The sequence below is a fragment of the Rhinichthys klamathensis genome, unplaced genomic scaffold, assembly GCF_029890125.1.
Source record: "Rhinichthys klamathensis goyatoka isolate OS25496 unplaced genomic scaffold, OSU_Roscu_1.1 h1tg000652l_1, whole genome shotgun sequence".
NCBI classification, from domain to species: Eukaryota; Metazoa; Chordata; class Actinopteri; order Cypriniformes; family Leuciscidae; genus Rhinichthys; species Rhinichthys klamathensis.
This window is the reverse complement of record NW_026607096.1, coordinates 29,552-43,412: the sequence shown is the minus strand read 5'-3', so window position 1 is coordinate 43,412 and position 13,861 is coordinate 29,552. Positions and strand designations below refer to the sequence as shown.

At 40.2% G+C, this 13,861-nt stretch overlaps 1 protein-coding gene across 1 annotated transcript in view; it reads left to right on the top strand.

Annotated features, from left to right (window-relative positions):
• LOC130076448 (LIM and calponin homology domains-containing protein 1-like) overlaps positions 1-13,861 on the top strand; it is a 94,445-nt gene that overhangs the window by 55,656 nt on the left and 24,928 nt on the right. The window contains exons 2-3 of the mRNA XM_056241525.1: positions 195-265; positions 5,219-5,288. Of these exons, the coding sequence (XP_056097500.1) occupies positions 195-265; positions 5,219-5,288 (141 nt within the window). The remainder of the gene's footprint in view (positions 1-194; positions 266-5,218; positions 5,289-13,861) is intronic.

Here is a 13,861-nt window from a genome sequence, read left to right as displayed (position 1 = left end):
GTTGTGTTGTTGATTTCCATCTTGAATTTCCTCTGTTGTAATGCCAGAGGCTTCTCTGAGAAACGCTGGTATAAACACTGAAAACTACACACCCGTGCTTTTGAAACCATGTAGATCTCAGTAAAACAGAGCGCTGTTTTGTGGTCAGACTGCTGTGTGATAAACACGTGTGTGTGTGTGTGTGTGTGTTGCAGGCGGTGACCGGCAGGAGTTTCTCTGACAGGGACTTCAGAGCTGGACTCGACAACGGCATCTTACTTTGCGAGTGAGTAACTCTCTCAAACCACACACACACACATACATGCACGCACACACACTTAAAGGGGCAGTGTGCCCAAAAGGTTTCATTCTGTCATCATTTACTTACCTTTTCAGTTTTTTGCATGAAATGAGTGCGGACTGTACCTGTCCCCAAAATCACAACACACACCTTAAAACACCTTAAATGCAGTCCATACAATTTGTTGGGAATTTCTTTATCCAACTTCCCAGCTAACAGGGAACGTTCTGGCAAGGTTCTCTCAAAGTTATGAACAAATGCTCTTCAGTAACATTAATAACTCATTCAGGATTCAGTTTTCAGGTCTTTATTAATGTTCTCAATACATTAGCAAAAAAAATTTATCAAATCACTTTCTTGTCACAATGTTGTTTATGTATGGCGAAACTGTACACTTCAGAGTTCAGGGAACATTCAGAAATAGCGTTTTCATGACTTAAAAGTAAAGTTACAAAACGTTGTTAGGTTTATGTTTGCGTTTTCTGTGTTTTCTGTGTTCCCTAAGTTCCCGCTTGTCATAGTTAGCCGTTGTTTGATTGATTAACCCCACCTGTCTCTTGTTTTCTCCCTCAGTCAGCTTGTGTGTTTATAGTCCTCTCTTTGACTCATTCTTGGTCTGTTCTCGTGTCTGTATGGCGTGGTTGTATTTCTCCTGTGTTCCAGTGTGTAAAGTTGTCTGCTGTGATCCCGCCTCAACTGTTGCTGACAAGCCTTCTCCACATATTTGGAGACTGAACGGTCTTTAATGCTCATTTTTAAATGTGTCTCCTGGAGTTTGTCTTGTTCTTGCAGATGTGGTTTTCATCAGAACACATCTGTCCTGTCCTGAGAGCTGGATCCTCTGTCATCAGAGACACAGTACAGTAAACATGACTGTCTTCAGCTCTGACAGCTTTAATCACAACTAGTCTTAATCGTTCTGGACTTTAAACATGTTTAAGGCCTGTTCTGGAGTTGTTCCTTTGGTTTGAGATGGTTATTACAGTAGGTGTGGGATCTGATCCCTTCTGTATACCCACAGGAATACTCACTCCCACTTTATATTCGGTGTCTTTAACTACTATGTTGTTGTATTGTGAAACACTAGTGCTGGTATTGAGGTGGATACGGGATTATTATAATTTCACTCAGAAATGAAAATTCAGTGAAGGACATTGAGGTCTAATGATGTTTGACCCCAACGCAGAAGAAACCAGTCATACGGGTCTGGAATGAGTAAATGATGACAGATGTTTTTAAAATTTATGGTGCTGTCCTAAACTTATTTATGAGCATTAAATAGACGTAAATGTTAAAAATATAAGCTGTAAACCGTATGTAGACTGCATATAATCTGTTGAGATGTTGTTGAGATGTTTTGATGAGATGTTGTTGAGATGTTTTGATGAGATGTTGTTGAGATGTTTTGATGAGATGTTGTTGAGATGTTGTTGAGACGTTGTTGAGACGTTGTTGAGACGTTGATGAGACGTTGATGAGACGTTGATGAGACGTTGTTGAGACGTTGTTGAGACGTTGTTGAGACGTTGTTGAGACGTTGTTGAGACGTTGATGAGACGTTGTTGAGACGTTGTTGAGACGTTGTTGAGACGTTGTTGAGACGTTGTTGAGACGTTGATGAGACGTTGATGAGACGTTGATGAGTTTTCATCAGCGGCGGTTTCCATTAGACTAATTGTTAACAGCCGTGTTTGTGTTGGCAGTTTTAGCTCAACGCTTCTCTTCTGACTGCTTCTCATTACCAAACATGTACATACAGACAATCCCCCTTCCATAAACACACACGTTACCTGGCATTGTTCTGAATGCTGAAGATCTGCTCGCTCAGACAGGAAAGATCAGTCTGACTGACATGAAAAACAACAGTTAGACACTTCAGGACAGGCGGATCTGAAGCACAACTGGATCTAGCCTCAAGCTCATGGTGTTTTCTTGAGCTGTCAAGAACTCTTGTGAGGACAGCATCACACTTGCATTGTCTCACACATGAAAACAAGTAATAGTCATCTCAGCCTGTGAACAGCAGGACCTGCAGTGGAGAAAATGAGCTTCTCCAGCACAGAGACACACGGATAACATTCTGATATCATTTCTCGTAGAGCTTTGCATGTCCCCCACCGTATCCAGCAGATCTTTATTTGATGACACTAACAAGAGCTGATAAACAGATGTTTCCACACTAAAGCACACGCCATCATCTCTCATCCCCTAACACAGTCGGACCGTTTTCTAGATTTGATCGCGCTGCCAAAGCGATGCCGTTCACACAGATCCGTGAAAGCGACTGCAAACGCTGTGTTCTGCTGTCAGGCCAGTAGATGGCGGTGTCACCTGTAAAGAAACACTACATGCCTATAGACTGAACACACATGTGCATGTCATCACCGTTTTCACAAAGAGTTGTTTTATGCACGGAGACGGATGGATAACACGTTATGCACGGATAACGTCATCGCTTTCAAGAACTTGCACTCTGAAACAAGTTTTCAAAGGTTTTCATTTTCAGGATTTGTGCCTGATGAAGACCTGAGGGTCGAAACGTTGCTTTTAATAAATTCTTTTGGAGCAGTATTTTTCAGTGTGCGGACTTCACACTTCTTTATTTTGTTTAATTTTCAGGCCCTCATAATGCCGCTGTTGTGTAAATGACCGGCCAAACAACTATAAAGTTATCAGTTTTGAGTTGAAAACGGTGTTGTGTAAATGGCCTGTAAGCTTTTTTAGCAATGAAGAATTTTGAGGTCACAGTATCCGAATCTGAACACATTGGTCAAAAATAGACGTGTTTCCAGTCTTTTTTCAATATTACAACAGTAGCTTATTTTGTTCATTTTCAATAATACACAACAATAACAACATTCATCACGCTGACATCCTGGACTGTTTCAGTGTATTTCACTTTAAAATATAGTGTTTTACTAGAAAACTATTATTTAGTCTCAGTCTCAGACGTGACGTCAACGGACCACCGCCAAAACGGGAAACACTTCAGGTTTCCGCCTGGAAACAAAGCCGTCGTGATGCCAAACCCCCTCATGGAAGAAGAAAGCTGGTGGGTTTACAACTGACTAAACATGATGCTAAACAAAACGAACTGTGATTGGCTGCTTTACATGTCAGACGGTCCTTGGCCAATGAGAGCTGCTCTAGAATCCAGACCTTCTGCTGTCAGTCTGAAGACTAAAGGCCCGTTCACACCAAGCACGATAACTATAAAGATAACGATAAAGATAACTATATATGCGTCCACACCAACGACTGATAACTGTCTTTTTATTCTAGGCACGGGCGCGCCCGCGCTGGGGTTTCAAAGTAGACCTTTAAATTAGAATGGATTCTGATTGGCTGTCAGTGTTTTATCGTTCGACAGCTGAAAAAAAATCGTTCTGAAAGTGATCCCAACGATATCGTTCCTCATATCTTTATCGTTATAGTTGTGGTGTGAACTCTGTTATTCTTTTATATGGAGAACGATTTTTAGAATTATATCTTTATCGTTATCTTTATAGTTATCGTGCTTGGTGTGAACGGGCCTTAACACTTACTCAACTAGTTCATATGCACTTAGGTAATTGTTCATCATGATTGCTTTATGAGAAGTTACTGATGATTATTACACTTCACCTCTGATCTAGCTCTATGCTTCTATTATATTAGAAAACAATGAAACTGGATTTCGATGGACAACCGAAGAAGAAGTGTGTGTGGTGAAGGTTATTTCAGATAGATGAAAAACACTCTGGCCCAAATCCTCCTCAGGACATCAGGAAGTTTATGTCCTCTAGAGTCACACATGCGGTTTTGATTCTGACGGGCCGCTCTTCAGGGAGTGCGCTGCTGTTTTCAGGCCCAGGCTACTATATAAGCATGATGTATGATCTTCAGCATTAATGTGTGTCCTCAGCGTGACTTCTGTGTGTCTGGCCCGTGAAAGCCCTCATGTCTGATTCCTTTAAGACGCTCCAGGTGTTTCCTCAAACATTTATCCAGCGCGACACGAAAAACATACAAACTTCCTGAATATTTTACTAAAGAAAGCCGTTTATTTTGCTCTCCTTCCTGAAACTTGACAGCCATGTTACTGCACATTTACTGGTCTATCAGATCATGTTGCGTGTGTGTAGTCTTTAGTCCTTCAGGGTCTGTACACTGTTGAGTTTAGTGTGCTTGTCTTCAGTCAGAGCCCCTAAACACTTCTCAACACACTCAATCGCCCGGAAACCACAGACGCTAGTCCAACTGGTGCCGGCAGAAACTAGGCCAACAGACGGCTGACGGTCAGCTTGCGTTTCATGGCCTTTACTCTAACGAGAATAATATTCAAGGGTCACGTCATGACTTTGTGGCAGTGGTCTCCAGCATGGTGCCCGCGAGCTGCCCGCTAAGCACATTAGGCAAGGCAAGGCAAGGCAAGGCACATTAATAGCTCCAACTTTCCATTAGAGATCCACTGTAGATCAGGGCTCCAGACGGTGACTAAATGGTATCAGTTTGTGACCTTTTTTTTGGTTTTTGAATAAATCTTAAATACTTGTGATGGTGATTAAAAGTAAAGTAAAAGCGCACCACCATATTATAATCATAATAAATGAAATATTGTTGAGTATAACAAACAAGTAGTCCTCTAGATTACTGTATCCCTCGAGGACGCCCTCGCTCACAAAAGGATGGAGGATAATCACATTTACACCTTTTTTTTCTGCCTAACACTCGCTAAAGAAATCCACAAGAAAAGGAATTTGTTTGGAACTTTTAGTTTCTCTTTGGGATGTTATCAGTACCTGAAGAGCGCCTGGTGTGAGGAAGCCTGATCGGTGTGTTGCTTGTGAAAACCTCCACCTCTCTGAATTAATTTGTGCTAAATGTCTTAAGTAAAGTGTTTGTTAATTAATTGTTTTTAAATGATTTAATAAAGTGTTATAAATGTCTTTCTCTCAGACTGCTGAGCTCGATCAGGCCGGGTCTGGTGAAGAAGATAAACCGGCTGGCCACTCCTGTCGCTGCTCTGGTAAGGGTTTCTAGTTTCTGTCCTCTCTCATCTAATCATCTGTGATGTGTTCCCAAACCCCTCTAAAACGCACTGTTAATCAACAAGACCAAAGAAACAGTGCTTTTGACACTTGTTCTAGTTAACTCTAGGTAAAGACACACATTGATCATAATTTAAACAATTAATCCTGGGTATTCATAAACTGGCGCTAACGTTCTTATTTATTATATATGTCTATAAAGGCTCTAGCGTTTATAGAAGCATTTATCTTGTATTATATATGAACAATATCAAGTTCAGTTTATTTGTATAGCAGGACGACGGTTTCATATTGACGATAAGGTGTTTGAGGAGTTTCAGAGAGATGTGTGCAAAAGCGTCCCAGGACACAGAATGCAACGGTTCAGTGTGAGAAGGGCTTGCTTTGGGTCTCAGGTTAGAGATTTTGTCAATGAAAAATCACACAAAGCTTCCACATAAAGCATCAGATGCAGCAGACATTGTATTTACCGGAGGATTTACAACCGCGTTTATAACAGAGAATAAAACCTTTGGTCTAGAGTGATTTGCCATAATCAAGTCAGAAAAATATGTGGCTTTAGCCGACTTAACAGCATTCTGATAAGCCGATAAACTGTCTTTAAACAACTGCAATTAAATATGTAGCTTGTCCTTTTTCCATTTGCGCTCGGCCTTTCTACTAACTTGTCTAAGTCGTCCGATATCAGAGTTGAGCCACGGTTCAGATTTAGGAGTAGTTTCATTTAGGTCATTCAGCCAGGCAGAGTTTAATGGACAGAGATGTTGGTCGGCATCCAAGCCCGATAGCGGCGAATCCAACAGCAAATGTGAGCAGGATTCCATAAAGCACTCGTTAAACCTTGAGCCAACCTGAGAAGAATAGGACAATGTTATAGCTTCAGTAGTGGAATGAGAAAGGCAAGGAAGAGACGTAGAAAATAATATTGGCTTACGGTCCGAAAGCATAAAATCAGATACAACAATATCACTGATGGCAAACCCATGAGAGAGTACCAGGTCCAAAGTGAGACCCTGAAGGTGAGTAGAGTCATTTATCCACCGGACCCGGCTAAAAGACTCAATGAGGCGGAGGAACTCCTTTGATAAAGTGTTAGATGGACAGCAAAGTGGATATTAAAATCACACACCAATAAAAAAACGGTCTTAGTTTGTGGTAACATTACCAATAAATTTGGTGAATTGCTGTATGAATGTATAGTCAGTTGTAACCAATTTTTAAAAAAGGGGTTAAATCACCAAGCTTAGTGTAGGATTCAGCGATGAACATAAAATCCAGACTGTAAGAGGAAAACAAGTAATTTAGCGGGAAGGATCGAGCGTTGATCAGAGCCATTTTAGATGGAGAAATAACATCGGAGGAAAACGAAGCTCTTCTCAGTGACCGCAGATTTCCAGGAGTCACGCCGTTACGCCGTCGACCAAGGCCGATCCGGGGGACGCCATCCAGCGAGACAGGAGACGGGCGCGGGGGGATATATATACAACATATTATTATAATACACTATAAACGTACAAGCAGCACTCGTACCGGATACGTACAGTGAAATATAGCCAAATATGGAGTTATGAAAATTAATTTTCCCCTTAACCAAAATTGATTTGCTCTGGAACATGTAATGGATTAATAAGACCAAAGATTGCCTGTTTGAAATGCCACAAATGAATTATATTTCAAGTTTCACCACATAAGAGTCACTGAGATGAGCGGTTCTCTGTGGGAACGCCCGCTGACGGCCTGGAGCTCGCATCGGCCAAAGCGTCTCAACAGATTGTAAAATAGGCACTATGATTATATATCAGTCACGTATATGACGTCTAAATAACTACATTCTCGCATAAAAAAATGTTTAAAACTACATTTCGTGACACAACCACAGTATTTTTTTTTTATATGGTGGATTTGCTGGACCGCCACGACAGTCGCCGCAGGCGGAGTGATACAAGCGGTGAAACAGTTCCAGTTCTGATACTGGGAGAATATCACACTGCTGGAAAAGGCTCTCAGCCAATCAGATTCGAGAACCAGAAAGAACTGTTGTGTAAATAAATATATATTGCAGACTTCTATCAAGTCAAGTCTTCTCTACTATAAAGGTAAAAGTAAAGCCTTACTTCACTCCAACTGGTGCGTTTTCCATTTCCCCCTCCAAGGTTTTCCTGTGGCGGTGTGAAGTGTGTGTGAAGTGTGTGTGAAGATGAGGCGCTGGATTTGGTGTTGGTTGTTGAGTATCTAGCGGTGACGTTCTAACAGCACATCAGCGATGATAACGCGGGTGTAAGCGCTGTGTGAAAAGAAGAAATATATACAATTCTTTCCTATTATTTGTGGCACTGATCATGAGAAATGTGTTCCTGCCACTGACACACAAGATGCTGTTATCAGAACATTTTCACATCGGTCATCATTCATCATTCATCATTCATCATTCATCATTCATCATTCATCATTCATCATTCATCGTTCATCATTCAGGTCCACTGTGTGAAATCTCACGGTAAATCTGCCTGGAAACACGGCGTGAGCAACACTTTAGCTCCTGGTGGACTGGTGAAAGTGTTCACTGATTCAGCTGCTGTCACAGTACAACTGCAGTTTCAGCCATTGCTTGCATTATACATTTGACTTTTTTGAAAGAAATTAATACTTTTTTTCATCAAGGATGCATTAAATCGATCAAAAGTGACAGTAAAGACATTTATAATGTGTTACAAAAGATTATATTTTAAATAAATGCTGAAACTTTTGAACTTTCTAGTCATTAATGAATCCTGAAAAATAACATGTATGACGGTTTCCACATAAATCTGAAGCAGCAAAACTAAACACTGATAATAATCATACATGTTTCTTGAGCATCAGATCCTCATATTAGAGTGATTTCTGAAGGATCATGTGACACTGAAGACTGGAGTAATGATGCTGAAATTCAGCTTTGATCACAGGAATAAATTACACTTTACTGTATATTCACATAGAAAACAGCTGATTTACATTATAATAATATTTCACTGTTTTTACTGTATTTCTGATTAAATAAATGCAGCTCTGGTGAGCAGAAGAGACAGAAACATTCAAAATCTCCCCGACCCCAAGCGTTTGCTGGTTTGTGGAAATATTCTGCTGGTTTAATCGTTGCCTTTATGAAGTGGGCTGCTGATCATCAAACTATTACAGAACTATAACTATAGTTATATAGGAAATATGGTATACCATTTGTATTGCTGAGTATATAAAAAGAAAAGTAAATCATTGTGCTGTTAGGATGCAGTTCCTCAGCCTCTCAGACACACATCCGGCTGCACTTGATTACGATGTAAATGTTTCGGAAAACATTTTGAAACGTTTTCACAGAATCCCTGGGAAAATCACGTGATGTGTGTGTTTGAGATGATGAACGATCTCTCTGAATGTTCAGATACTCCAGCGTCAGTGTGGCGTTCGGGAGCGTTCACGTTTCCCTCGGCTTCTGCTGGGAATCTGGTGAATCTTCTGGAGTGGCTTCATGGCACAGGTTTGGTAGCTTGATGTTGCCCGAGCTTTACGGCCGTCGCCTGCATGCGTGTGCTTTCAGGGTCCAGCTGCAAGCGGATATTAGTCTAAATGTCAAACTCTATGTTGGGTTCAAATCACGCCGAGGCTTCAGGCTAATGAATGCACCTCTTGTTTTCTTTAAGGGTGTTCTTTCATTTTCGCCCTCCACCTCCTTTTGTCCTCGGACATCAGTGCCGAGTGCCGTGCGCTTCACCGAGTGAATGAAAACAAGTGTGCACTAGAGAGGGCGGCGACTCGGGCATAATAGAAAACCTAATAAGAGTTTGAAGGAAGACATTGTAAGAATAACAGGTGTTAATCAGCCAGCGCTTAGAACGAGTGTTTTGAAGGAAGTTTGGTTTGGCTGGGCCGTCTTATCTCCGCCGTCCACCCCTCGTAACAGGCCTGGGTAATTACACACCAGCATTCCTCAAACCCCTCTCTCTATCGCTCTCTGGCTGCTTTCCCCCATGCCTCGCTGCGATCCCAGAGCTACAATTACACCGCTATATCTTATTGCACATTAAAGCCCTGGAACGCATCCTCTCGCCGTTATATCAGACAACATCTCTTGTGTTTGCATTACATTAACTCTGCTCCAAACTATAATCCGTCGCCTATCTGGATACCTACTGCATGCACACTGCCAAAGATGTTGCAAATGGTTGGCAGCGACATTTTTACAATATATTAAAGTCACCATGAAATCAAAATGGACATATTTATTCCAAATGATTTATCGGTGCACATCATTATTGTGTTAAATTCATGTTGAATCGGAATAACTTCCCCTCACTCTTGCGGCGACAGTAGTTGGAGACAAGTGACTGTGTTTATTTGAATCATTCACTGAATTGATTCTTTCAGAAACACTGATTCATTCAGGAGAGAGTCATTGAATCATCCATTCAATGGATTTGTTCAAAAATGCTGATTCATTCAGGAACAAAACAAGTGACTTTCTTTATGAGTGTCACTGAATCATTCTCTCAACCAATTTGTAAAAACCGGCTTTTTCATTGATGTATTTATTTATTTTATTTGACTAAAGCATTATAATACCATAATATGTTTGCTGATATTTAGAAAAAGTTTCACATATTTATTTCTCTGAAAAACTGCTTCAACTTCGGCTCTTTTCTGTAGCATGTTCTCCATCTGGTAACCAGCGCGAGAGTCGAGTCTGAGGAGGAGAGCGGGAAAACAACTCTCTCCGATATGTTGAATTAGGACTGCAGTACCAATTTCAATAGCTAGCTTTCAATATTACAGCTTTAAGAAACAAAAGGCTTTTCTTAGAAACAACGGGTAATTCTGCTGTGACTTTGTTTGGAATTATTTTTGTTGGATCAAAAACACACATGAATAAATGAATGAAACCTTTATTTCCCCGAGGGGAATTTGTTTTGCACTTAAGGGAGCAAAGTTGACCATTAGCACAGATAACAGTAACTAACAATAAAAAGTAAAAACCACACCAAACATCCAACAACATTGTAGACATAGAGGATACAGAAAACAGAACATAAACAACAACGCAGCAATCATCAGTCCAATAGCTAAGATACTATACAGTATATGGCAAAAGGTACTCAGTATTAATATCAGCACAGCTCCTTATGTTATATTGCTTAAAGTCCCCCTGTAGTCAATAATTGTATCCCTTAAAACTCATCTTTGGTCACAAAAATGACACATGTAAGTGTTTTCCTTGGAAAAAAAAGGATGCGTAGCTTAAAATATCTTGAATGTAACTCGACACCCTTGCCTCATTTAGTATGCGCGGCTCTATGAATATGCAGATGAGCCCCGCCTCCACTCACTCACTCCCTCAGCTCAGAGATCCACTGGTTGACGATCACACGTTGATCTGATTGGTCACAAGGTCGTTTGTGACGTCAGAAACACCAGCGATTTCAAACCGTGTTTTTGAGACTGTCTTTGGTTCTGTTTTAAGGAGAAAATTAAAAATACAATAAAACAGAATCTCTTGATCAATAACAATTACAGATAATTACAAGTTTTGTAGTAGCCATTACTGATATGAAATATGAAACATGGCAACTCGTCCCTTTCAGCAGATGATCGTTTAGATCTTGAAATAATCATGACATTTTAACTTTGCTACAAACTCTGGATTAAGACAAAAAAAATGAAAAAAAAAGAAAACCAGTGAAAGCAAATATATTATTGACAAAGATAATGTAAAATTAATTTACCAGTGAATAATATATTGGACACTGGAAGATATCAATTCAAATCTAATTAAGAATAAAATATTTTACCCAATGTAATATATCAGCCCAATATTTGTATTTTTATGCTTATTAGAGTATTACATTGTTAACTTAGCAACAAACGCTGTTGGATCAGTTGTGAGTAAAGTCGTACGAGGAACCCATTTATTCTAATGTGTTTGGCCTCCTTTATAACGTCTCTGGCAAGCGCATCTTACTGACTGGGCTGATTTTGTTGTCAGATAATAAATTAAATGGATTACAAAGCATTCTGGGCAGATATTACTGTAGTTGCCTTTAATCCATTTATTGAAAGATTTTAGCTTTAAGGGAATTTACGCAACATTGCAGATGTGTCTGTTATACGGCCCGAGAGATTCTGACACAACATCAAGCATTTCAAAACATAATGCCACAGCATGAATTATTGCAATCGGTGCATTTCCAGACAGACTCAAGTCTGTCATCTTCTGAAATAATGAATTGGTTCCAGGTCTTTTTGGCACTTGAAGTGCAAAACAATTGTCAAGTGCAAATTGCACACACATACTGTAATCTGTTATCTCCGCCATCATAATAAAACAGGGCAACTCCCCTTTCCCTTTCCTGTGTGTTTGGGTTAATGAGTCTCACTCCAGACGTACTGTTTCATCGTCTACAGTTAGCGGGTCTCCGGTTCGCCCTGGCGTGTTGTTCGTTCTGCATAAACTCCTGTAATACAGCAGTGTTTTAGTTCCTGAAGCGCATACCTGGAATGTTTTCGAGAGTTTGTCAGAGTTTTCATAAGGAACTTGAATAGATGGATGTTCTCAGCTCTTATCAAAATAGCCCAGAGTTATCAATCATAATTAAAATAAATCATCTCAGCACATAGCTTCAAGAGATTTTCAAAGGTTCTGCCAAACGTTTCACTTCTCTTAACAGTAAAATCAAACCGAACACATCCATAAATCTCGCATATGTTTATAGCAACCATATTGTTTGCAGACGTTCTGTTGGAAACATCTGAAAGTTTGCACTTAAAGGGGTCATATAATGGTACATGCACTTTTACAAGTTGATTGTACTGAAATGTGTGTTGGCAGTGCCTGTACACAACCATCATATAATGATAAAAATCCATCCAGTGTTTTTGTTTTAATCTCCTTATATGTTTTCCCCTGCCTCAAATCGAGCCGTTCGACCGTGTGACGTCACACGCTCGGAAGCCCCTCCCACGATTGTTGATTGACAGCAGCGTTTCAACACAGACCCGCCCTCGCTCGTGAGCCAGCTGTCAATCATAGTCTGTGCGGACCGGCGCGGTCATTGTTGATATGCTGGAGCACTGTCTATGCGCAGAATGGCGTCTAAGCCAGTGGTCTCAAACTCGCGGCCCGCGGGGTGATATTTTGTGGCCCCTACTTGACATTAAAGTTTAATGTTAGTGCGGCCCGTCGTTGCGTGTGCCGCGTTTTTTTGTTTTTTTGTTTTTTTAATCCCTTATGGGCTACCATAGATAGTCTCGTGACAGCTTATGGTGGGTTTGTTGTCGATAGTTGTCATAGACAACCGCGAAGTACAAAATGAGCACCTCGCTTCAATTATGAGCGCGCTTGCCGCGCGCCTACATTTGAAATAAGAAACTTGAGCGCGCAAAATATGCGAGCGCGATGTGTGAACGGCCCCTTGGCGAGCTACCACCAATCAGGCCACGGGCTACTGGTTGGAGACCCCTGCTCTAAAACAATGTGAGAATAATCATTTTGAGCTTGTAATATGTGTCCAACAGGTTGATAAGAAGGTTTGCTTTGATTTGTGCAGTCAGTAATTTGAGACACTATACATGTGTGGAAAGAATTCAATAAGACGGGCAGACATGACTGCAAATATTTGTATTTCAAAAGCAATAATTGTTTTTCTAAGTATAATAAAAGCAAATCGAAAAAAACATTCAATATCATATTGTGTTGTATAAAGAAAATAAAAAGGACATGAGCAAATATAAGTATCACAAAGAAATGTTATAAGGAAAAGAAAAAGAATGTTTGTAAAATGAACTTTAACTGTCAGAAGGACAGCTCATGAAGAACCAATCATGTAAGGAATGTTCAAATTCAGAGGAACAGTTCAGAAGAAACGTTAATAATAAAGATTGAGGAGATTGGATCAGTTGTGCTCCTTTTTTGGAATACTTGAATACTATCTTTATGTGGAATACTTGATGCGGCCCAGCCTGACCCCGACTCTACCTCTAGCGGCCCCCAGTTAAGTTGAGTTTGAGACCCCTGGTCTAAGCGATTGTGGTGTTCTGTTCTTGGGTTTTCTTCACACAACAATTTACCATCATGGCATCTCTAAAACTCGATCTAAAACGTTCTCTGTCTCTCACTACCGCTCTAACTACAGCTGACCGCGAGCTCTTGTTTGCCTCGGCCTACGTCATATGACGCGTTGCTAGCGGGAAAGGCGTATTCCAGAGCCTAGCACATTTTCATCAAAATCTCTACATCAAATGAGATTTCATTAGTAATTTCTACATATGTGTTTTTAAAAGACCTCTTCAGACAATATCAAGTATTAATTCAGTTATAAATTCAACCTGTACATTGCTCTTTAAAGGCATATGCACTGAAACGGCGTGCTGAAAACAGAGCTGTTTTTGACCAGGTAAAATTAGTGTTTTCTTACAATACTAATGAGAATTTTTAATTAAAGTATATTACAAACTTTTAATTTAGACCCTAAAGAATCATATTAGCTTGTACAAAAATGGCATTATATGACCCCTTTAAAGTCAT